Source organism: Rhinatrema bivittatum, chromosome 1, assembly GCF_901001135.1.
Source record: "Rhinatrema bivittatum chromosome 1, aRhiBiv1.1, whole genome shotgun sequence".
Lineage (NCBI taxonomy): Eukaryota > Metazoa > Chordata > Amphibia > Gymnophiona > Rhinatrematidae > Rhinatrema > Rhinatrema bivittatum.
Window position 1 is genome coordinate 782,994,538 of NC_042615.1, and position 23,194 is coordinate 783,017,731.

Here is a 23,194-nt window from a genome sequence, read left to right on the forward strand (position 1 = left end):
TGCAGCCTGTCAAGTGTGTTTACACTGCAAGCCCAAAATGTCAGCTTTCAGCTAATAACTGGTCTTCAGAGCAAGTTTTCCCACTTATTATAAAAAGCACAGTTATCTCCTGGCTAACTCCCCTGGAAAATCCCTAGATAACTCTCTGACTCCAGACACAGTCTAACTTCTCTCACGCTCCTAATCCTTAAAATGGCAGATCATTCACTAAAGAGGAAGAAAGAAATGAGACTATGAACTTCAAATAAATCCTCCCTCTCCTGGCAGATTGCGGCCAATTTCCACCTATCGCCCTGATCTTTAAAAGGCCTTTAATAAGCTGCTACAATAAAAAAAAAGGAGCCTGGTCTGTGGGCAGTTTGTCTGCAATGGAGACAACTCTATCTCCAAGCTGTGGCTTCCATCTCAGCCTGGGGGCTAGTGTCTTTTATCACCTCTCACGGGGCTGAAGGAGAATGAGCTGGCTCTGGATTCTTTTCCAGCACCTGCTGGTTATCTCAATGTCTAATGTCTTCTTAATGTGCTAATTGTTAAGTTTTAACTTTCCCCAGCCTATTACAAAACATTGCCGGGAGGAGAAATACTTAACTTACTGTTTAATCACACATATTTTTCTGTGCTGTCTCGGTTTTTAATTTTTTTTTTTTGTTCTTAATGTTGCAAAACTGGAAATTCTGAAATTTCTAAGCAGTAATTTGCAGAGCCGAAAATTAACTTTTCTTCTGAAGGAGAGAATGACACGGTAAATCAACTGGAAACTGGAGTATTTTCCTGGTATCAAGAATGTACAAAAGATAATGTTAGAAGGGAAATTATTTCTCTTTATCCAGGAAGGTCTGTTAAATCATCCAAAATGCAGTACCTATGTAATACTAACAGTTGTTAAAAGCTTCATTTTTCTTTGTAAATTATTGCTTTATGTTATTTTGACACTAACATAAGAACATAAGACGTGCCATACCGAGTCAGACCAAGGTCCATCGAGCCCAGCATTCTGTCTCAGACAGTGGTCAGTCCAGGTCACAAGTACCTGTCAGATCCCCAATAGCTGATCTATTTCTTGTATCTTACTCTCAGGAATAAGCCGTTACATCATCATTTATTTTTATCATGCTTTTCCAGTAAAAGAGTTCATAGCACTACGAGGTATAGGGTACATCCGTAAATGACAATTAACAGGAGTAAGTTACAATTAGAAATTACAGTATATCAAGAATACAGATATTTCAGCAAAGTATCTTATGCACAAGATATCAGAGTACAGACAGTGCAGTAAAACACAGGCAATACATGAAGTAAAAGGGTGTGTCAGTGATTGAAGGATTATACAAGTACACCAGTATGTTAGGGATAACGTGAAGCCAGGGACCAGCATGATTGAGGGAATGCCTTGGTGGTGGGTACGTGGCAGATGGTAGTTATTGATAGGTGTGCTATAGTCTGTTTCCTTGAAGACCAAGATTTTGGTTGTGGGCCATGGGAGAGCAAAGTTCAGGGTTCGGTTGTGGGTTGAAGTCTGCTATAAATAACGTTTTAGTCTAAATCTTTTTTATTGATTTTTCCAACAACAATGCAGTACAGATTATATATAAAGACTTCTGGTGTACATCAGATATAACTATCAAACACACCCTAGACCACCCCTACTGTTTCCTATAGACAACCTCAATAACGTATATCAAACAGTATGCAAAAGTAAGCTGCCCATCTAGCTGCCCAACGCACACTAAGATATTAATTCGGCAACAAACATTTCTCGATAGAGATCCTTTACAGCCTGACCAAGCTCCCCTTCGGCACTGCCCTACTGACATGACATGGCCAGATAGCGTGTGACCGAGGTGTGAATCTCCTCCTGTATTGAGGGTCTGGAATGGTAAACGTTGCTCCCCCTGCTACAGGCTCTGACACTCGGGCACCACTAGCTCCATCTTACTTGAATGAGGTTTTAATTGAGTTCCCCTGATGCAGGCCCACTAGTGTCAAAACGCGGCAGCGTCGGGAGCCTTTGAACAGCCAGAGGAGGAGTTATCAGGTTCATTTTACTGGCTGATATAGTGATTTTGAGCCGGCATTGGGGGCCTTTGAACAGCCCGAGGAGGAGTCATCAGGTTCCTTTTACCGGCAGACATGGTATTTTGAGCTGGCACCGGGAGTTTTCTGTACAGTGAAAGAAAGTGTGCCTGTTTGGCATTTGGATACTATTTTAGAGACTTGTCTGGGAGTCCACAATCTCTGCAAACTTTATAGATTAGATAACATTTGAAATCCAATTGATGGAATATTTATCCCTATCAATTAATAAGCAGAATTAAAATACAAACAAAAAACACACTTTGAAATGTTTGTATGCTAATGCCAGAAGTCTAAGTAGTAAGATGGGAGAATTAGAATATATAGCAGTGAATGACAGTCTTAACTGGCATCTCTGAGACATGGTGGAAGGAGGATAACCAATGGGACATGCTATCCCGGGGTACAGATTATCTCGCAATGACAGAGGAGCATCTGTGAGTCAGGGTGGCGCTTTATATCCGGGATGGCATACGGATAAAGATCCTGCATGAGACTAAATGCACAATCACATCTTAATGGGTAGAAATCCCTTATGTGTTGGGGAAGAGTATAGTGATAGGAGTACCCTACTGTCCGCCTGGCCAAGATGGTGAGACAGACAGTGAAATGCTAAGAGAAATTAGGGAAGCTAACCAAATTGGTAGTGCAGTAATAATGGGGGATTTCAATTTCCCCAATACTGACTGGGTAAATGTATCATCGGTACATGCTAGTGATATAAAGTTCCTGGATGGAATAAATGATTCAGGAACTGACTAGAGAGGGAGCAATTTTAGATCTAATTCTCAGTGGAGCACAGGATTTGGTGAGAGAGGTAACAGTGGTGAAGCCGCTTGGCAATAGTGCTCACAATATGATCAAATTTGAATTAATGACTGGAAGGGGGACAGTAAGTAAATCCATGGCTCTAGCGCTAAACTTTCAAAATGGAAACTTTAATAAAATGCAAAAAATAGTTAGAAAAAAACTGAAAGGAGCTACATAGGTAAAAGGTCTGCAAGAGGCATGGACACTGTTAAAAAATACCATCCAAGAAGCACAGTCCAGATGTATTCCACACATTAAGGTAGAAGAAAGGCAAAACAAATACCAGCATGGTTAAAAAGTGAGGTGAAAGAAGCTATTTTACCCAAAAGATGTTCATTCAGAAATTGGAAGAAGGATCCAACAGAAGAAAATAGGATAAAACATAAGCGCTGGCAAGTTAAATGTAAGACATTGATAAGACAGGCTAAGAGAGAATTTGAAAAGAAGTTGGCCGTAGAGGCAAAAACTCACAGTAAAAACTTTTTAAAATATATCTGAAGCAGAAAGCCAGTGAGGGCGTCAGTTGGACCATTAGTTGATTGAGGAGTTAAAGGGGCACTTGAGAAGATAAGGCCATCGCGGAAAGATTAAACATTTTTTTGCTTCGGTGTTTACTGAAGGGGATGTTGGGGAAAATACCCATTCTGGAGAAGGTTTTCATGGGTAATGATTCAGATGAAATGAACCAACTCACAGTGAATCTAGAAGATATAGTAGGCCTGATTGACAAGTAAATCACCTGGACCGGATGGTATATACCCCAGGGTTCTGAAGGAACTCAAAAATGAAATTTCAGATCTATTAGTTAAAATTTGTAACCTAACATTAAAATCATCCATTGTTCCTGAAGACTGGAGGTGGCTAATGTAACCCCAATATTTAAAAAGGGCTCCAGGGGTAATCCAGGAAACTACAAACCAGTTAGCCTGACGTCAGTGCCAGAAAAAATAGTGGAAAGTATTCTAAAGATCAAAATAACAGAACATATAGAAAGACAAGTTTTAATGGAACAAAGTCAGCATGGCTTTACCCAAGGCAAGTCTTGCCTCACAAATCTTCACTTTTTTGAAGGGGGTTAATTAACATGTAGATAAAGGTGAACCAGTAGATGTAGTGTATTTTGATTTTCAGAAGGCATTTGACAAAGTTCCTCATGAGAGGCTTCTAAGAAAAGTAAAAAGTCATGGGATAGGTGGCGATGTCCTTTCGTGGATTGCAAACTGGCTAAAAGACAGGAAACAGAGAGTAGGATTAAATGGTCAAATTCAGCTCTGCCATTATCTTCGTTCTTTAGATCTTGCTGTCCTGCATGGCGATCAGTGGGAGATGTTAGAGCTTTTTGATGTGGATGACCCAGACTGCTACTCTATCTCTTGCTGGTACAAAATACCGAGGAACCCCCACCGAGGTTCCAGTCTCTGAGTGGCGGTGAGGGTCTGGAATAGAGAATTACATACAGATCTAACGGAGGAGTTCTTATTCACCTGTTTGTCCAGAGGGCGCACCATAACTTTTAATGCCACCTTTCAAGAGACTCATTTCAAATTCCTACTTCGGGCATTCTGCTCTCAGTCCCAGGCATTTAAGTGCCACTTAATGTCAACAGCATTTTGTCTGAAATGTAAAGAGATACCTGGGATGCTGGGACATAGTTTTTGGGTATGTACTTCTATCCAAACATTTTGGAAAGAGGTGCAGGAACTTGTGTGTATAATCAAAGTGACACTTTCTCTAGATGTAAAAGTGTTCTTATTTGACGACCTTCATTCCTGTGCATTTCCTAATTGGTATATTAAATCATGGTGCCAGAAAGCACTCTTACTAGCTAAAATATGTGTTCTTCAACACTGGATGAGTGAGGATCCTCCTACTATTGGGCAATTAAAGAATGTTCTATTCCAAACCTGCCTCATGGAAAAATACATAGAGCATCTGGAAATGTCTCGGAAGCATCGACTTTTCCTACACATTTGGGACCTCTATACTGCAACATCTTTCTGCTCGAGCACGAAGTTAAAATTTGAACAATATTACTTTACCACAGTAAATAGATGCTGTTAGTTAGTTCTCTGATTCGGTCCTTGATGTCTGGGGGGGAGGGGGGGGGGCTGGGAATATTGGGGGAAAATCTGAATTGTACTATAATCGAGCTGTATCTATATCTGGTATTGATAGCCGAGGTGTGGCAGAGTCCATTCGCCTTGGAATGTGTTTGTTATATGGTTTCCTTAATAAACAGATTTAAATATAAATAGTCAATTTTCTCAGTGGAAAAAGGGGTAAACAGTGGAGTGCTTTTCAAAATATTTATAAATGATCTGGAAAGGAATATGACGAGTGATGTAATCAAATTTGCAGATGATACAAAATTATTCAGAGTAGTTAAATCACAAGCAGATTGTGATAAATTGCAGGATGACCTTGTGAGACCAGAAAATCGGGCATGCAAATGGCAAATGAAATTAAATGTGGCTAAGTGCAAGGTGATTCACATAGGGAAAAATAACAATTGCTGTAGTTCCATGATGTTAGTTTCCATATTAGCAGCTAACACCCAGAAAAGAGATCTAGGCTTCATAGTGGATAATACATTGAAATCGTCGGCTCAGTGTGCTGCAGAACTCAAAAAAGCAAACAATGTTAGGAATTATTAGGAAAGGAATGGTGAATAAAACAGAAAATGTCATAATGCCTCTATATCGCCTCATGGTGAGACCGCACCTTGAATACTGTGTACAATTCTGGTCGCCACATCTCAAAAAATATATAGTTGTAAAGGAGAAGGTACAGAGAAGGGCGACCAAACTGATAAAGGGGATGGAACAGCTCCCCTACAAGGAAAGGCTAAAGAGGTTAGGGCTGTTCAGCTTGGAGAAGAGACGGCTGAGGGGGGATACGATAGAGGTCTTTAAAATCTTGAGAGGTCTAGAAAGGGTAAACGTGAATCTGTTTTATTCTTTTGGATAATAGAAGGACTAGGGGGCGCTCCATGAAGTTAGCATGTAGAACATTTAAAACTAATCAGAGAAAATTCTTTTTCACTCAATGAACAATTAAACTCTGGAATTTGTTGCCAAGGGATGTGGTTCGTGCAGTTAGTGTAGCTGGGTTCAAAAAAGGTTTGGATAAGTTCTTGGAGAAGTCCATTACCTGCTATTAGGGCTTTTAAAATTTGTCTTTAACTGCCTTAGCCAAATCCTCCAGTAATGAATTCCAGAGCTTAATTGTGTGTTGAGTGGGAAAAAAGAAATTAATTCAATTTGTTTTAAATGTGCTATTTAATAACTTCATGTGATGTCTTAGAGTCCTTGTAATTTTTAAAAGTACAAACAACTGATTCATATTAACCCATGCTACTCTATTCATGATTTTATAGACCTTTATCATACTCCCCCCCTCAGCCATCTCTTCTCCAAGCTGAACAACCCTAACCTCTTTAGCCTTTTCTCATAGAGGAGCCATTGCACCCTCTAGCATTTTGGTCACCCTTCTGTTCCTTACCCAGTTCAGTTATATCTTTTTTTGAGTTGTGGTTCCCAGAAATGTGCATAGTACTCTAAGTGCAGTCAAACCAAGGAAAGACAGAGATAATATGACATTCTTCATTTTATTCTCCATTCCTTTCCTAATGTTCTGTTTGCTCTTTTGACTCCTGCTGTACACTGAGCTGAGGACTTCATGTATTGCCCATGATGATACTACCTAGGAAAAAGATCTAAGTAACTCCCAATATGGAACCCAACATCATGAAACTACAGCTTAGTTTTATTTTCCCCCTGTGCATCATTTTGTGGGATGTGGTTAGTGCAGTTAGTGGAGCTGGGCTTAAAAAAGGTTTGGATAAGTTCTTGGAGGAGAAGTCCATTACCTGCTATTAATCAAGTTGACTTAGAATATAGCTACTGCTATTACTAGCATCAGTGCAATAAACACGTATTCACCAAAAATAACACAAATAGTATTTTTCTATGGGACCATCATATAAACCCCAAATATTAGTATTTTTTAGAGCATTAAATGTGCTCCATCGATAACTCAGAGGGGTACAGTTTTAATCATTGGTCCAGTTTTTTAGGTTTTTTTTAAGCATTTCACACAAAAAAATTATTTTAAAAAGTGCACTACTTCCATTAATCGAGGAAATAAATTCATGCCCAACACGGTACCATGTTTCGCAAAGCTGCTGCTTTGGCCAATGTTTTTGTGGTGGACTTTGAGGAAACATACTTGCATAACACTTCTTGGTCATCTCAGCTCATGTGTTGGAAGCGCTATATAGACGATGTATTCGTCATATGGCAAGGCTCAGTTTCAAGCCTACTTGATTTTTTTCAATGGTTAAATACATTATCAAATTGTCTTCGGTTTACGATTTGTTATCATGCATCTGAGATTGTTTTCTTAGATATATTGATTCGTAAACATCATAATTTGTTAAAAACTATTTTTTTTCATAAACCAACGGAACGCAATAATTTATTGCATTTCGATAGTGCACACCCAACAACATTTAAAAGAAATTTGCCAGTTAGTCAATTCTTTCGACTCAATTCAAGGATCGCGCTAGAGACATGGCTGCCTGTTTTTTGGACAGGGGCTACCCACCTTCCTGTGTACGCAATGCATATCATAGAGCGTTATACAATAATCGAGACAACCTTTTTTGGAAACAAGCATCTGAGGATTTCGACCATAATATTCTTTGGTTATGTTTCATAACCAAAGAATGGTTATGAAACATTCACCATTAGCAGCAGTTGCAAGCAAGATTATTCATAAACATTGGCGGTCTTTACAAGATGTTCATCCGGTATTCTCATCTCCTCTACGTATTGCATATTCCCGAGCTCAAAATATTCTAGATCAGGTAGTCCAGTCTAGCAATTACTTTCCAGCTCAAGAAATATTGGAACCTTGTGTATGCGACTGCACTTTATGTCAACAAAAGCTTTTGGATGTTGATCATCTGTTCCATGGATATAAAACTGTACCTCCCTCAAATTTACATGTAAGATGGATTATGTGGTATACTGCATAGTATGTCCTTGTAAACTTCTTTATGTAGGAATGTCACAGCAGAGCTTTCAAGTCCGAATGACAGAACATAAATCCCATTTGAAAAAACGTAAGGTGGAAGCCCCATTAGTTGAACACTTTTTGCAATTTGATCATCAGATTCAAGATTGTAAGTGGACAATTTTGGAGAAAGTGTTGCCTCATTGGCGTGGTGGAGACAGAGCTGCCCATCTCTTTCAACAAGAGCAAAAATGGATTTTTAATCTAGTCATTTTAGCCAACTTTTCTTTTGATCCAGTTTGTTTTGTGGATTGGTAGACTTAAATTATTAGATTACTGTTATGTAACCCTTCTGCACTACCCATGACACCCACCAGGGGTCAACTCTTGGTTACGTGAAGATCCCAACAAACAGAGCTCATGGCTCACATGTACTTGTGCATATGCCCTGTCCTGGTAAAATTCCATTTATCAACTAGGTTCCTGCTTGCCTATGGGCAAGTACCCTCCCCAAAAGCTATTTTCTGATGGTTTCTAAGGGTACTGTGACCTCACAACAATCACCTGAGATCACAGAAAGCCATTTACAGATCATTTAATAAAAACTTTAGGATCACAGAGCAACTAAATTTACCTGGGTCTCTAATTTGCACAAACACAGTGCTAATAAACTGAAAAGTTAATTAACAAGAATTTACAGTGTATACAAAAATATATTTTAAACCTGCAAACAAACATGAAAAAAGAAAAGGAAATTGTACAATTAGCACTAACTCAATGTTTCCCATGGCACACTGGTGTGCCCTGAGATCTGATCAGGTGTGTCAAGGAAAAGTCACCACTGCCTGATGCTCAGATCCAGAACAGTACCTGGGATCTGCTCTTAGCATCTCACAGCAACAAGAGACACCAGCAGTGGCTTTCAAATGTGAAGGAGCTCCCTTCTGAGATGGCGAAGACTTCTACAGTCCAGGGAACTGATATGCAGACATTAGGGGAAAAGCACAGGACTGCTTTTACGGCTAAGTTCAAAAGCACAGTAATTTCAAGCTGCACTGTCTGAATTATCAAGAAGGCTGCTCATCCTGTAAAAATTTTGATAGCAGTAATTTTGATATGGGTTTAAAGGTGCTTTGTTTTGATTATTAATATTAGTATCATTAACATAAGGCTTGGAGGTAACCTGCATGGAGTGGCAGTTACTACCCTTAACAGAAACATGGGGGTAACCTGCACGGAGTGGCAGTTACCGCCATAAGAAAATTGCCGGGCAGACTGGATGGACCATTTGATTTATTTTCTGTCGCCAATGTTACTATATATGCTTCTTCTTCCTAGCTACAGAATGAGCCCCAGGGTATGGTAACTACTAAGCAACATGCAGGGCATGGATATCTGGGCCCTGCTTTCTGTGGCACATGTATTGCACACAGCATCTCCTCCCTCTTCCCCCCTCCTGATCTTCCGCCTTTCAGTCCTTCCAGCCTGTCTTATCCCAGATTGAGTAAGATGGGGGGAGAGTGTGCACTGAGCACTGAATCTGACTCACTCTGAGTTTTGGGAGCAGCAGCAGCAGTGGAGAAGCTCTGGCAGCAACATGCAGCAGCCAAGGTAAGTAACTGAGCCTGTTGCCTGTTCCACACTGACTTCTTCCTTCTCCTGCACTTGTAAATAGAGGTAGCTGCTCTCTCCTGACAGGTTCATGTGTATCTTGCCCCATCACGCTCTTTATTTTAAAATTTGGAAGACAAACTGGTGGGGCTTTCATTGCTTCCCTAGCTTTTCTTTTGATCATTTGAATCCTCTGTGTCTGCACGGCTTTCTTCATAAAGGCTGGTGTGCCACACAGTATTTTTTAATAACTTAGGCGTGCCTTGGGCTTGAAAAGATTGGGAGACACTACACTAATACTTGTAGCACTGACCTACCTGCTAACTTAAACACTGCAGTTTTTCCCAGCAGGATAGGAGTTAATACTGCTGAACTCACAGCTAAACTTCGTAGGCCTTTATATCAAAACGAGCTGAGAGGCTAGGTGCTAGTTTTCTCATTGTTTCTATCCAGTAAGTACCCAGAACCTTATGGTACTCAGATGTTGAGGCTGTAAATGTTTCAGCTCTCAGCTCACAGCTGTACTCTCCTCAGTTCAGCTCCTGTCCCTGTAAGCTTGTAATAGTAACTGTCAGCGATCACCCTGCCTCTTCTCACAGCATGTCAGCAGCTGTAGAACACTGTACTGTTATGCTGTCATTTGCTGTTTAACTTAAGATCAGTTAAAAAAAAAAGTTTTAAAGGGAAAAGTTTCACAGGGTAGAAAAATGACTAACAGCAAAAATCTCTTGTTTGCCACAATTACTAAACTAATGTAAGAGAGGTACTTATTGTTATTTGTATAAGAAATTTTGGGGGCCTGATAAGAAATGTAATTAATGTTTTTCACAATGTGAGGCAGACAAAATACCTTTTTTGTCTGTTAATTGTTCAAAGGCAGTTTCTGAGGTTGTGCATGTCAGTAGAAACTTGAGAAAACAAAATGGCTCCTTTTAGCGATTCCCACAGCTCTTCTACTTCATCAAGATCTTCTCATTCTGCTAGTGAGCCTCCTTAAGTTGCTAGCCCCATCCTAACAAAGCTGGTGCTTGGGGAGGGCCATTTTCAAATAGCCTACATTAGCTATTCATTGCATAATCAGACTTTACCAAACATTTTCAAAGCAAACTTCCATCCAAAACACTCTTCTTTATACCAGACTTTCAGCAAAATACTTAAAATCTTGGTGTAACATAGCCTTATTTTCTCATTTGGTAGACCCAAGTAATTCCTCATAAAATATCTGTATCCTTGTCAGTTGTTTAAGACATGTGCCTAATTTTTTGAGCTTTTCTTGTTCTATATCAACTTGTTCCTAGTCACGCTATTTATCTCCAAATGGACTATGACATTCTTGTCTTCCCTTCTTTCTGCTCAAGCAATACTAAAATTGCACAGTATCTCAGCTAGTCAAGTACCCTAGTAGGCATTTAACCTCCATATCTTGTTAATTTCCTTTGATGATAGAGTCCTTCCCTCAAAAGGTACTTCCTCTTCATCTGGTATCTATTGATACTACACATGAGTTCACCTTTACAATGAGCCTGTACCTTCAATTTTATCTCCACAAGATGCTTCTGTGGAACTTTCATTTATTGTCAACACTGTGAAGCAATTGTATAGTGTTACTGTTTGGGGGCTGTACTGCTGACTTACAGCCCTTACTGTATTTAAACCTATTGTAAGAAGTCTACTCCCTCTAATCCATCTACTTGTTTATGGGTGAGGTGACTCACTCAAGAAAACATGGATGCTAATATTGGCAATTATTTACCATGTATGCAGCTCCAGAATTTTGCAAAAATGAGTTCACAATTTCTACTTTCGTCATTTAAAGCTTTCATGCAAGCCAGGAAACAGAAGTTTGCAGCCAAGTCTCCTACTCAAGAAGCTCCTGCATTATTGTTTATAATCTGTAAATCTGACCACATCACCCCGGTCCCTAAAGAACTCCATTGACTCCCCATCTCCTCCTGTATCCATTGCAAAACCCTCACCATCATCCACAAGACCCTTCACAATCACAGTCTCCATTGCCTCGATGATGCCCTCCGCTTCCGCCCCTCTAATTGACCCACCAGAGCCGCCCTCAAAGGTACCCTCTATACCCCTACACTTAAGACCGCACACTTCACTACCACGAGGGAGCAAGCCCTATCTGTTGCAGGCCCAGCCTTCTGGAACACCATACCCCCTGAAATCCGACTAGAGTCGTGTACCCTGAAATGTTTTAAAAAGCTAAAGACATGGCTTTTTAAACAGGCATATCCAGAATAGGACTCCTCTTATTCTTCCCTATTTAATCCGGCTCATAGCATTTCCCGCTTCCTCCTTATGTTAATTATCTGTGTACCCCCCCCCCCCAATTTAAGCCTTCCCTTGTAAATTCTTTTTGCACTTTCACTAAGCTCCCTGTTTACCTCCTGATGTTAGATTCATTGATTTTCCCTTATTTCTGCCCTTAACCTTATCAGATTTTTCCCTCTAACCTTCGCCTGTAATGTTATCCCCCCCCCCTTTTTTAAGTCTTCCCTTGTAAATTCATTATGCTCTTTCACCAAGCTCCCAGTATACCTCCTGATGTTAGATTCCTTGATCTTCCCTTTCTTTTGCCCTCACCCTTATTAATTCCTTGCCTCTCTCTTATTAAAGTCTTTCCAGTCTCCTATCTAACCCCTTGATTTGTACCACTTATCATGCTCTTCTGTATAAGGCACCTCATTTAAGAGACACTCTTTTGTACCCACCTAACCTCGTAAATATGTTATCTTCCATGTTATTTTATATAAATGCAAGACTTTGTTCCATGTTATTTTGTATTATTTTGCAAAGTACTGTTCCTTTCTTAGTTAATTACCTGTCCTTTTTTCCGTCTTTCCCCTTTTGTATATTTGCCCCCTACTTTACCTTCTGCTCCCCTCTCCCCGTCTTTTTGTATTTTCTTTCAGTTACATGTAAACCGATATGATGTACCCACGAAAACCGGTATAAAAAAAGCTGTTAAATAAATAAATGCTATAAAGGAGACTATGATCCTTTATGGTAGGGATAGGGAACCTTTTTTGGATGATGGGCTGCATTAGCTGATTTCAGGGTGGGTGGTCATCCTCCTCTGAATCCAATGACCAGGGGAGGAGGACCACTATCTCAACCTAATTCCCCCTCACTCCAGAAACACCCTCTCATCTCCCCAACACACAACCATTTGTTTCTTTCCCCCTCCACAGGCAACTCCACCATAATTCATCTCTCCACCCACCCAGTCTCACCTTTCATCTTCGCGCTGCCTCTTCTCCCCTACATACAAATTTCACGTGCTTCTCTCTTTTCCTTTCCACCCATCCTTCTATCACTGGCTGTTTTCTCCTCTCTCGCCTCCATTAACCTGTCACCGTTCCCTCTTCACTGAGGGAGAAGAGGCAGCAATGGTGAAGGCAGCGTTCTGCAATTTTCCGGAACAGCAGATGCCAAAATACAAAGAATCCAGCTCAAAGAGAGAAGGAAAATGTTTGTTGAAGCTCTGGGGAAACCTCAGATAGTGCCACTAGGGGCTGAAAGCTTATACATGCAGCTCTAGAAGGCGCTAGGTTTTTTTAATCATTGGTAAACCAGAGTTAATGATTCTTTCTTAGAAGCTATGATATGCATAGGTGAAAAAAGTCCACTTAGGACCATTGGTGTTTTGTATTACCAGTCCTGTAGTTCACAATCAGGTTGTGCTGGGCTTCATGCATAGAATATCTTATGCTGTCTGTATGCTGTCTGACATTGCAATGTTTCGGAAGATCCTTCTTCAGGGAAACAGGATTTGCTAGATGCTGGCGATTTTGACTGGTAAATAACTTGGTCTAATGCAGGATGGTCAATGTGTCGGTAAAACAAAGATTTCAAACATGATGCGCGGTGAAGACCTACTGCATCCAATGAGTCTGTCATTGACATTGGGGTCTTCACCATGCATCATGTTTGAAGTCTTTGTCTTACCGACGCATTGACCATCCTGCATTAGACCAAGTTATCTACCAGTTAAAATCGCCGGCATCTAACAAATCCTGTTTCCCTAAAGAAGGATCGTCTTCCGAAACATTGCAATGTCAGACAGCATACAGACAGCATAAGATATTCTATGCAAGAAGCCCGGCACGACCTGATTGTGAACTACAGGACTGGTAATACAAGACACCAATGGTCCTAAGTGGACTTTTTTCACCTATGCACATGATAGCTTCTAAGAAAGAATCATTAACTCTGGGTTACCAATGATTTAAAAACCCTAGCTCCTTCTAGAGCTGCATATATAAGCTTTCAGCCCCTAGTGGCACTATCTGAGGTTTCCCCAGAGCTTCAACAAACATTTTCCTTCTCTCTTTGAGCTGGATTCTTTGTATTTTGATATTTAGCAGTTCTCAGCCATTTCTTGGAACAGCAGATGCGGCAACAGCAGGAGGAAGAGTGTGAATGCGGTGGTAGGAGCACAGCAAGAGCTCCCATTGTGAAAAGCTGCTTTGAGGGAAGTGGGGGCGAGGGCGGTGGCAGAAGCAGGAGCACAGCAAAGCTCTTGCTCCAATGAGACGTTAATTATAGGATTATTAGTTTGTTGCAAACCTGCCATATAAAGCATCATAATATTAACATTTTCAAAAGTCATATCATTTGCATGAAATGCCAAAGGTATGAAGTTGACTAACACGTTTCCATCCCTGATCTAATCCCGCTGCTTTTGCTCGAGGCAAAACTGAACAAAGTAAATAAATTACGGCTAGTTGAAATCCTATCCAAATACGCCTTCAGAGCCTAATCAGATGCTTGTTTTTACAGAAGCATATAGCAACAAGACTTAGGGAAAAAAAAAGAAGATTATAAGGCATATAGACTGTTAGACTATTGTGTACATGCACAGATGGCATCAGTGAGCTCTGAGTGACTATCACAGCGTCAGCACTTACTCTGAGTCTGTCTTTGGGCAGAGCAACAGCGCCTTGTTTGATGACTTCCAGAACTCGTTCCACAGACAGGTCGGCTCCGGCGTGTTCTAAGCGAGAGCTGAAGAAGCTGATCACCTGGAATGTATGAGGAAACTGTGTAACTAAGTGCATGCAAGAGCACATATATGGATATTTACCTTGGTAAAGGGTGTCGGACTTCGTTGTATGAGGCAATGTAGCACGTATAACTATTGCCCATTCTTTAAAAGTAAATTCAAGCAATCTCACAATAAAAATAAAACCATAAAACTAATCATTTGACTAACTTTGCTTTACAATTAAATAAATACTTCAAAACAATCCATGCAGACAGCTCTCTTATACATAACCAGCAATTCTTAAATACCTTTTTAGACAACTGCTGGACATTTGTTATAGTGGGGTTTGTTTTTTTTCTTTTATATTGGGAAGGAAAAGCTTTTTGTTTTCACTTTGTGGAATGATCTGCGTAATGCATAATTAAAGCCATGGGTGAACTCTACAAACAAACAAAAATAGAAGCTGGGTCTCAGTCTCACTGCATGTTCCGCTTATATCACAGTTTAAAATGTCAAGATAAAAACGGCAAGTTTTATTTCTTCTTGTTTGTTTTCTGAGTGATCCTTGCTGGTTTTCAGTTTGGCCCTGACCAAATGCAGGTATCCACCCTGAGAATTCAAATGCATGGTTAGAGTAAGACCTCACCCTTGATTAATGAGGCAAGTTTATCGTTTGGTTTTGAGTTTGTTGTACAGTTTGGAGTAATTTAATGCACTTCCAACTGCCAGGGTATTTCAATGCTGAGAAGCCCATATCTTTTGGTTATTTTTCCTCAGAGGCCTGTACCAATCCTTTTTCTTTTCTTTTTTTCCAGTTATTTCTTAAGTTTAAATTATATTTACAAAGAAACATGAAATAAAAACAGATATAAGAAAAGATACTGGTACATCTATAGTACAAGTACAGAAGAAAAGAAAAAAATCACATTTATCTAGTATAATCCACGCCTGATAACCAGTATCTAACATTATCAAGTGGATTTATCTAACTAAAAAGTTTCCAAGTACATTGGATCTACAAAAACAAACGTGTTCCTCTGCTAGGTAACTATGCACTCACATGGAAATTTTAAATAGAACGAAAACACCCAAAGACAAAACAGGAAGTCTTAACTGAACAAATTGCTTCCTCCTAATTTGTCTCCCCCTTAATACAGCCGAAAAAATTGTACTTTATGACCACAAAATAAAGAATTCTTATATTTAAAATATTGCCTGATGAACATTTCTTTATCCGCAGTCAGTGCAAAAGAGACAAGAAAAGTAGCCCTAGCAGAGGCATTATCATCAGAAGTCCGCAAAAATAAAGAGAGATCTTGACAGGGAGCAGAACATCTGCATCCCCTGCCTCACCGCCAGAAGCTCTCTTTTGACAGGATGGCAGCTTTTTGTCGGGTATATAAGAAGAATTCGATATCAGGAATTTCTTATCTGGCAAGAATTGAAGTTTCAACCACATATTTCTTAAAATATTCCTCCCCTGAAATCAGATGAGAATAAGGAAATTCAACAAATTAAGGCCTGGATTTATCAAAATGCACTAAATACCGCATGCGATAGAAAAAGGGGCGTGTTTTATGGCAATAGGCAGTTAATTGCAATTTGCGCTAATAATATGCGAAGAGCTAAGTTACCGCAAATTGCGATAACTTTTTCGCACTTTGAGATAAATGCCAGAAGTGTGGTATTTCCTACAAACAACCACTGGGGGGACCATGTTTACTGAGAGAGAGAGAGAAAGCCCTAGCCGTAATGCCCCAACACTAGATAGGTATTTATATCTCTATGGAAGGCCCACCTAGTAACTAGAGGTGAGGTTTAGGTAATAGTGTAGGGGTTAGGGGCCACTTTGACATTCAAAGTGAGAGATATGATCAGAATAGTGCTCTCTTGGAAAAATCTGATGACCCTCGGAGTGAGGAAACTCACTCAAAGATGAGATTTGTGCAATGTTCTCTCAATCTAGCTTGATGTTACCCAGGTAGAGTCCATCAAGCTAGGTTGAGAGAACATTGCACAAATCTCATCTTTGAGTGAGTTTCCTCACTCCGAGGGTCATCACATTTTCACAAGAGAGCACTGTTCTGTTCGTACGTCTCACTTTGAATGTCAAAGTGACCCCTAACCCCTACACTAAGACCTAAATCTCACTTCAGTTACTAGGTGGGCCTCCCATAGAGATATAAATACATATCTAGTATTGGGGCATTATGGCTAGTCTCTCTCTTTCTCTCTCAGAAGGAGCCTGGATAGCTTGGCTGGTGCTCCAGGAGCCTCAAAACTACTAAAAAAGGCATTTGAGAACACATGGCAAAATGCCATAAAGCCTTAACGCAAACTATCGCACAGCTTAATGCTACTGAAAAAGGTGTAGCTAAAATCAGCATTAAACCTGTGCGATAGGGCTTCACAAAACGGTAAACCCAGCCCACTCCCTAACTCCTCCTCTTTTTTGGATTTGCGCTTTACGCATGCGATAAGCCCTTAACGCATGCGAAAACACCTTATAGCATTTTGATAAATGACCCTATAAGGTTGTTAGACTTAAGTTTGTTTTCAATGGACTCACATTTGGTATAAAGCAAAATCTTAGCTTTAATTCCTGCACTAGACACCGACTGCAAGTTAGTAATAAGAATAGATTGAACAGACATTTTTTATTCTAAGGAAATAAACCTTGCATCCACTTCCTGTAATTTACTAACAGTATCCTTAGGAAAACGACACAGCTGAGTACTGGTATTGGACACCTTAGAGTCTATATCTACAACAACTTTCCCAAAGTCATAAGAACATAAGAAATTGCCATGCTGGGTCAGACCAAGGGTCCGTCAAGCCCAACATCCTGTTTCCAACAGAGGCCAAACCAGGCCACAAGAACCTGGCAATTACCCAAACACCAAGAAGATCCCATGCTACTGATGCAATTAATAGCAGTGGCTGTTCCCTAAGTAAACTTGATTAATAATAGCAGTTAATGGACTTCTCCAAGAACGTATACAAACCTTTTTTGAACCCAGCTACACTAACCACTTTAAGGGATAGCTCCCCAGAAACAGGTACAGATTTTGACTCCTCTATAACTCCTCCAATCGAAACGTGCACTGGGGTTGGGATTGAAATAACCTTATTCCCATCATTTATCGGTTCCATATTTAAATCAACACAGCAGTCCATGCCTACTAACTGAGATGAAATTGGCCTGCAAAGCTGATCAGAAATAACCTCATGTTGCAAAGGTAAGATACTCGGAATGGGAGGTGGAGACCTAACTTCAGGACTCAAGGATGTATTCTCCAGTTCTGTACTCACATTCTTCTGCAGTGATGAGCTAGAAACAACATGACGATCCATGGGACCACTAATAGGAGTTGAGCTTGAGGCAGGCAAAAAATCTTCCCCTTCTTCTTTCTTCCCATTCTTAGCCAAAATAAAGATCCTAAAAATCGGCTTAAGGAGCATGCCTGTTATGAAGACCCTCAACGCAGGGATGACGTCCATGTTGGGTGGCTTCGATGTTCCGGTGCGCTTTCCTCCACAGGTCTGGCAAGTGGTAGGGCAGATGGCTCACCCTACATCGCAGGGCGCCTCCTTATGTAGGCCTCTGATGCACGGATGACGTCAGCGTCGTGCAGCCTCGATGTTCCGGTGCACTTTCCTCCACAGGTCCGGCAAGCGGTCGGGCAGACTGTTCAACCCACACCGCAGGGCGCCTCCTTATGTAGGTCCCTGACGTAGGGATGATGTCAGCGTCGGGCGGCCTCGATGTTCCGGTGCGCTTTCCTCCACAGGTCTGGCAAGTGATGGAGCAGTGTGGCTTACCAATCCTTTTTCTACCAGTTTTAACTAGAATTTGTCTTGCATTCCATACAGTCTTCGATTACTTGGGCGTAAATAGCTGCCATCCTGCAATGGTCACCCATTTACACAGGCAACCGAAACCCTGTGCCCCATCCTATCATAAAGCAAAGTTGTTTACCAATAGGCCTAGTTAAACCCTGCATGCAGTGTACTTGATTTCTTTGGCCCTGCCATAGCCACAACCTGCCATGGTACCCCCTGTTATAATCAAACAGTTCAATGACCAAAACCATCCACTGTGACATTCGGCATGCATACAAAATAGGAGGTGGCAGAGAGGGGAATGACGTCAGCATATGCCTTTATCCCCTCCAGCTGGCTCTGCCCTGCAGTGATGGAATCCATCGGGGGTCCCGAGCTCCAGCCGGAGCCTGAGAGAGACAATACTTGGTGAGTGTAGGATGGAGGAAATGGATCAGGAACCTAGCACTGTGACAAGGTTAGCTGCCATGCACCCTGGCCCATTGTCTCTTAATTAGCATGGAAGGGCGGCAAAGACAGAAAGACTCTGATTTGGAAATTTTTCGTTTTTTCTTCCTCAAACTCCCTCTCCCTTGTTCCACACTTTCATGGATGCATGTTGCTGCAGCACCACATGGTTGTGGAGGAAGAATTCACCCATTTTACAGAGAACATTTAAAATCTCAGGCTGACTACAGGAATCGCCACTCGACTAGTACATGTTGCTCTCGTCTCCACCCCCTGTGGGCTGAGAGCATAGAAATGGGACTGTAAGGAAACTCTGTAGTCATGTTTACCAAAGACATGATAGACAGGCTTGTGAAAGTAGGCAAGGTAAAATATTGACTTTTCATACTTTTGTTATTGTCAGGAGGATAACATTGAATCATTCTTTTGATACGATACAACTACAGTTTAATTAAAATTAAGTTGAGATCAGTGTCTGGCGAGGCATACACATGTTCTCAGGAATCCAAATATGAACTGACACATGACACTATCTCAGAAAAATACAATTCTAGATATTCTATAGAAGCTGAACTGTAAGATCAGCGGAATAAAAAATTATCAGATCCATATTCAGCCACTGTGCAGCTTGGCCAGCTAGTCGGATAAACGTATCCAGCTAACTTAGCCTATGTATATACCATATATATTTTTTCACTTGAACCATATTTAACCTTGTGTTACCGTTCCTCTCGTTTCGCTCCTTCTTCTAATTTTGTTGGGTTCCCCTTTCCGACCCCCAGCTACTCTTAGCTCTCCACCTCCCCTCCCCCTGTTATTTGTAATTTCCACCTTTTGTTATCATGTAAACCGATATGATGTGTATTTTAATGTCGGTATAAAAAAACTGTTAAATAAATAAATAAATGTATTCAGTGGCTAATTTTAGGACAGGTCTACAAGCTGACCAGAGTTAGCCGGATAAGTTATCCAGCTAACAACTTCTCCCTGTTATGCCCATTTACCTCTCACCACTTAGCTGGATAAATACATACAGGCCGATCCAACACAGTGCACTCAGCCGAGCACACTGTTTAACGCAGGTTTTGGAAGCATGCCCACAACCCTTTATTCTATGAGGGGATTAGAGCATCCAAAACATGCGTTTAACTCCCAATGGAACTAATAACGCTCATCACATGTAAGTGCATGTTGATTAGGCTATTAGCTATTCTCCCCCGTTCCCAAAAACAATGTGTGCCTGACCCGCACATTTATACCCTCAGAAATTAATGCCTGCCCAGAGCAAGCGTTAATTTCTGAGCAGTCAAAAAGAGTGTACAGAAAAGCAGAAAGGATAGAATGTAAAAAAAGAATTTTAAAAAAAGTGTGCCGGCGGTCAGGTTAGGAAAAGAGACACATAGTCACAAGTTAGGAAAATAGACTCATTAATTGAGTGTTCCTTTTCCTAACCCGCTGACAGCCAACCTCTCCTGGGCACCCACTGCCGAGGATGTGCTAGGGGCACACATTTGTCCCTAGCTCCTCCTTGGCAGCATGGCTCATTTAAATATTTGATCACACGCCCAGGAGAGGTGGCTGGCGTGCTTTAGAAAAGCGGGCGCTCAACACAGAGCGCCAGTTTTCCACGCAGATTTATTGGATCGGCCTGATAGCCAGATAAGTACTGATCTGTCTATGTGGTGGCTACTGACTGCAGCCAAATATTTAAATCGTGCCACTTAGCTGGATAACCTGGAACATATCCGGTTAAGTGGTGCTGAATGTGACTGACTGGAATAAAGGGAATGATCCTGTTGAAAGCAGTGGTTCCCAAACATGTCCTCAGTTTTTAGAAAATCCACAATAGTTTTAGGAGAGGCTCTACCATGGATTCAACACTGCAGGCCTTACCAAACAACCTGAATATAGAGAAAGGAACTGACTCAGTAGTGATTTTATTGGATTGCACTGTGCTCTTTGATAAAGTTGATCACTTCATGTTATTATCCTGTTTAAAAGAGACTGGGAGTGGTTTGCCCAATTTTTAGTAGACATATTCCAAAGGGTAGGTTAGTATAACTGTGTATCTTCTACATGGAAAGACTATTGTGGGGTACCTTAGAGATGAATTTTATTCAATATTTAATTATTTTATCTATGTGGATGTTCAGTTGGAGGTCTCTCTGGTATCCTCTTAGCATGAGTCCATGCCTAACTTGAATCAAATCTTAGAAAATATTATACATGGTGTCAGGTAAATAAGTTGAAATGAAGAAAGAGGTACTTTGGGTTAAAAGATTTGTCTAAGCCTGTTACTATACCTTCCAATTTTTGACAGCACGACATTGTCGCTAAGTGAGTTTACTTGTAGTTTGGGTGTGATCATTGATCTGTTTCTTACTTCTGAGCCCCAAATTACTGCAGTTTGTAAATCCTCTTTCCATTGTTTGTGTCATATACATAGTAACATATTATTGACAGAAGAAAAGGATCAGATGGCCCATCCAGTCTGCCCAGCAATCTTCTTGTGGAAATATCTGCCGCTCCATGCAGGATACCCCCATGTTTCTCTCAAGGGTAGTAACTGTCACTCCGTGCAGTTACCCCCAAACTTTATGATAAGGGTATTTACAATCAAAACCAAACTGTAAAATTCATAACTAATTACTGCTAGCAATATTTTTACTGGGTGAGGAGCCTTCTTGAGAATTCAGACAATGCTGCTCGAAGTTCTTTGTTTTGGGACTTGGTTATAAAAGCTGACCTGTGCTTTTTCCCTTATGTCTGCATGTCAGTACCCCGATGGTAAAAGTCAGGGCTCATGTTGGTTGTTGTCTGTATCCACTTCCCCTTTTCCCCCTCCCCACCCCATTTCCACTGTCGAAGCAAGGAGTGATGCTGCAGTTGAGGAGACGCCGAGCATTTCCAAATACCGAAATCACCGATTCGAAACAAGGCCCTGTTGGGACATCGATATGGAGTTGATATAGGAAGATACATACAGATAAGTGACGAGGAAGTTTCCCTGTATAATGATTCGCTATTAGTAGATGTGACAATCTTGTGTCGGCATTTCTTTGGGAATAGTTTGGCATTTTGTGAAGAAGATTTGATATAAAAACCCAAGTTGGGGAGAAAAAGAACTTTTATTTCACTTAATATAAAAATTTAATCACGTCAAAAAATAGAAAAAACAATTCATGGGTTGGAGGAGGTTGGTTTATGATTAAAATTGTTATATACCGCTGGATGTAGTGATATGAGATTGTATGAAACCTTCCTCTTCTTTCCCGAAAATCTTTTTGGATTCAAATCTGACACTCAAAAATTTTTTCAGTTAAGTATTGAGAGATTTTTCCTCTTGCAGGTATTAAAAGAATATATAAATAATTTAATAGAGGTGATATCTTGTCTGGTAGTTTATGGTATCTATATCCCTTGCAAAAATAGCTGTGCATTGGTTTTGTGGTTTCTGCAGTTGTGTCAAAAGCATCAAGACTATTGATTGAGGGAAGTAATCTTTATAATTTACAAATGCTTCCATTTTGGGTGCAAAATGTAGAAATTTCAATGTACAGGTCTATGACTTTGGATTTTATTTCGAGAAATAAGTGGGTAAGAATCAAGCTGGTTTTTTTTTAATGGGCGGGGAAAAAACCAGGAGGCTTGGCTGTCCCAGATTTGTGCATCTATAATGCAGAATGTTTAGTGCGCTGTATTCAAGATGGGGAATCTGCCCATAATACATATGACAATGAAGATCTGCTGGAAGGCTGGATTAGGCCATATAAACCAATTAACTTATTGTATTATTCCAAGGAGGCAATGCATGCGCTGCATCTCTCTACATTTTGGGTGACTGTATGGAATTGGTGGAGAGGGAGAGATCGAAGGTCATGGCAGGTCTCTCCAGTCTTATTCTTTGTGGGAAATAAGGACTTTGCAGTGGGTCTGGACATGTCCATCTTTCATCAATGGGCAGAGAAAGGGCTGTACTGTATCAAGATGAAAGGTTTATATACTTTTCAGCAACTAAAAGATCACATGGGTACAATTTCTTTGCATATTTGCAAGCTCGTCATTATACTTTGCAAATCAGTCGAGGGAATTTGGATACTATAGTATTTGCAGATGAGAATGAATCTTTTTTTGAAACTATGCCTAAGTTTAATAAAGTAGGTGTGTGGGTGCAAGACCTGAAGGAGCAACCAATGGAATGCACACCTGGGAATACTGATGGAAGAAGCAGAAATTATGGAAGCGTTTGCTGCAGTCTATCGTTATTTACTCCCTGCTAACCTCAGAGAAATTCAGTTTAAATTGTTGCATCAAATTTATGTCACCAGATTAAAAAGAATGCAGATGCATTTATAGGAGTCTCTTATGTGCTTAAAATGCCATATTCCCAAT

The 23,194-nt window shown here is 40.5% G+C and overlaps 1 protein-coding gene across 4 annotated transcripts in view; it reads right to left on the reverse strand.

The window, feature by feature from the left end:
* Positions 1–23,194, reverse strand: part of DYM (dymeclin) — a 1,075,019-nt gene that overhangs the window by 156,010 nt on the left and 895,815 nt on the right. For all 4 annotated transcript variants that reach the window (XM_029580368.1, XM_029580383.1, XM_029580376.1 and 1 more), the window contains exon 16: positions 14,436–14,549. In XM_029580368.1, coding sequence (XP_029436228.1) covers positions 14,436–14,549 — 114 coding nt within the window. The remainder of the gene's footprint in view (positions 1–14,435; positions 14,550–23,194) is intronic.